General features: G+C 54.1%; 1 protein-coding gene across 1 annotated transcript; it reads right to left on the bottom strand.

The window, feature by feature from the left end:
• Nucleotides 1–1,069: 1,069 nt before the first annotated feature.
• Nucleotides 1,070–1,740, bottom strand: APELA (apelin receptor early endogenous ligand; the record flags this gene model as incomplete). Its single annotated transcript, XM_082315330.1, has 2 exons — nucleotides 1,070–1,158; nucleotides 1,659–1,740. The coding sequence occupies 2 exons, from the start codon at nucleotides 1,738–1,740 to the stop codon at nucleotides 1,070–1,072; spliced, it is 171 nt and encodes a 56-aa protein (XP_082171456.1).
• Nucleotides 1,741–3,064: the final 1,324 nt, after the last annotated feature.

Genomic DNA, 3,064 nt, shown 5'->3' with positions numbered 1-3,064 from the left:
GTTTTGGGAGTGGCGTAGTCTCTTTTCACCAAGGCAGTTTATACATTGACAAGATTCTTGGTATAGAGTTGTTAAAAGTTTGACTTTGGTCTCCTTTTCACTTTTAATCGTTTAGTAAATTGAAACATCTTTGGTCCACAGAGTGCAGGTTCTGCCATCATTTATTGATGATGCTGTCACGCCTGGGGCTACAACATTATTTTAATATATAATGAGTTTACAAGATGCAAAACTACTGACTGCATGTTTTATTCATCCTTAAATTGCAAGACCGCCTTGGTTTCCTTTTGATGCCTACCCTATTTGCATATGCTACCTGTGTGCTTCTGCAGTCACTTAGTATTTGAATGTATATGCCCTCATCAGCTATAAAGCATTAATGTTTTGCACTTGTATAGCCTTTCATCCAAGGAGCTCAAAGTCTTTTGCTGACAATGATTAAGAATTACAGTCCCCTTTGAAGTGGGTAAATGCTGCTACCTTCATGTTACTGACGGGCAGAGCGAGGTGACTTTGCCCTGCACCCAACGCGAAAGAGGTGTCAGTGCCTGAAGTCCCGGAGCACCCTCTCCAGCTCCCGCTTTACCCTCATCACACTGCTTGCCCCGCAGCTTTGCCAACAGTCTTAAGGGCTTGCAGGGCGGTAGTTCGCCCTATTTAGCAGGCTCGGGAATTTCCCGCTCCGCCTCGGCCAAGGCGTTTGCGCGGGGAGCGGTGGCCGGCGGGGGAAAACGGGCGGGCGGCGGGAAGCGAGGAGCTGGGCGCCCGCCGTGCGCCTGCCCGGAGCCCTGTTTTCAGAACAAACCGCCGCAGACCTGATGAAATCACACCTGTGGCGTGGCTTGCTTCGTCAAATGCCTCTTAAACAGTTCGGAAAGGCAGGTGTAAATTAGGAAACGTGCTGATTGCGGAGAGCGCGCCCAGCGCCTGCGGACCAACCCCGCCGGGAGGCGGCGGTGGCTGCGCCCTGCGGGCGCGGGTGTGGCGCGACAGGCGCGGGTTACCTCGCCCGACAGGCGCGGGTGTGGCGCGACAGGCGCGGGTTACCTCGCCCGGGCTCCGCGGGGGCTCAGGGGAAGGGCACCCTGGAGTGGAGCGGCATGCAGCGCCGGTGGGAGCAGCCGTGCCGGTGGAGCTTCCTGCGCAGGGCCAGGTTGGCTGCGGAGAGAGAGAAAGGGGAGGCAGGGCGTGAGGGGAGGTCGCCGGCATTCCCCCTCGCTGGTCACGGCGTCGGGGCGAGCGGTCCTGCTCTTCCCGGGACGGGGCGGCCCCGGCCCCGGCCCCGGCCCCGGTCCCGCCGCTCGCCGTGGGCTACCGGTGCCCTCCGCCGCTCCTCCGGCGCCGGCTGCGCTTCCCCGGGAGCAGGCTAGCGACAGCTGCCGACCTTGAGTCCTAATTTATTCCAACCCCCATAAAGTTGCCAGACTCCTGAGGTGCCTGATGCATTATCTCACGCTGCCGCTATAAATCGAGATGAAGCGCACAGACGCAGGCTGCAAAAGCCCTCGGTAAAACGCGTGGCAGCGGACGCCAGGCAGCTACAACCTCGTCCCGGAGGGGAGAAAGCGGGTGTGGGATGCGGGTAGAAAACAGGCCGGGGGTGCCCGCGGCAGCCGCGACCCCCCCGGCGCATGCAGTGGCGCTGAGGCACCGCTTACCTGGCCTCTGCCCGTCGGCAGGGAGGAGGAGGAGGCTCGCCAGCAGGAAAAACACGATACAAAGGAGCAGCTGGAGCCGCATGTCGGCGGGCAGCGCAGGGGCGCGCTGGGGGGGTGCGTGTAGGTATAGCGGCGAAGCAAGGCGTGGAGCACCGGCCGGCGTGGCTGTGCGGGGGCGGCGGGCAGCCCCCTCGCCCCGGCCGGCTCACGGGCCGGTGACAAGCTGCGGAGCCAGCCGCCCGCGCCTTCTCCAGCAAGGTTAATGATCAGGCGGGAGCAAGGTCCTCGGTTTGCACTGCGGTCAGTGCCTCCCTCTTCCCTTCTCCTTTTCTTTTTTTTTTTTTTTTTTTTTTTTTTTGTCACTCCCCCTTATTTTCCATAAGCAAACAATGCAGGAATGAAAAATCCGTGTACACAGTAGCTTCTGTCAATGCATTAGGGGCAAGGAGCCTCCTGAACAATGCAGCGACTTCACTTTAAATTCAACCCAGGCAGGAAAAAAAATATGTAAAACAAGCCCCGATGTTCCCTCCCCCATTTGCAACTGTTTAAACTTTGCATTGCCCATATTGGTCCCACATGCAGCAAGCACTGGTGGCAGTGGCAGGAAGTCCCCGTCCTCCCCCCCCGGCTTTGTCCCTCTTAAAAGCGAGGGCTGTGGAGCCCCCCCAAAGCCCTGCCCTCCTCCCAGCTCAACTGCTTTCTCTCTTCTCTAAACTATCCGCCAAGTTGTGGCTATTCAAAGTGAAACTGCTAGCAGTTAAGGCTAATGGGCGTCTTTTGTACCGTCAAGTATTTTTAAAGGATCAGAATATTCTGGAATTAATTTGCGAGTTTGGTTGGGGTTTTTTTACCTTGTCGGGTAAAATAGAAGTATTAACTCGATGTAACTGGTACAACAGTGCCATGTTGGGGAAAGCAGCTTCGGAGAGGACGTTACGTTTGCATAGCCCACCTGTACGTTGTGTTATATTTTCGCAAGGTTATGGTGAGAGATCGCTTTAACAAACTCCAGCTAGTGTGATAAAAGTGCAGATATGCAAGCCTGGAGAGAAGAAAGACAAACCCTGAGAAATGTGTTAGCAGCAGTGATGGTTTTGAAATCCAGTGAATTACTGGCATCAGTTAAAATTCGACTGGTCGTTTTCTTATTTTCAACCTCCTGATTTCTTGGGATGGCATAGCACCCAGTGATTTGGAAAATGAAAATTTGTCAGTTTTGGGGAAAAAGTTTGTGTTTTAAACTAGCAGGAAACAGTACATTTCTGCATAGACGAAATACTACTGTTATTAATAGATAACTATTATAGAAAGTTGTCTAAAGTTGTTCCTTTCCTAATTCCCTAAACAGTGGAATATAAATTGTTTTTAATTCAGTTGCCCCCGTATTTTTTTCCCCTGTTGTG

This window comes from Platalea leucorodia, assembly GCF_965183815.1.
Source record: "Platalea leucorodia genome assembly, chromosome: 6".
NCBI lineage: Eukaryota > Metazoa > Chordata > Aves > Pelecaniformes > Threskiornithidae > Platalea > Platalea leucorodia.
This window is presented reverse-complemented; position numbering and strand designations above follow the sequence as displayed.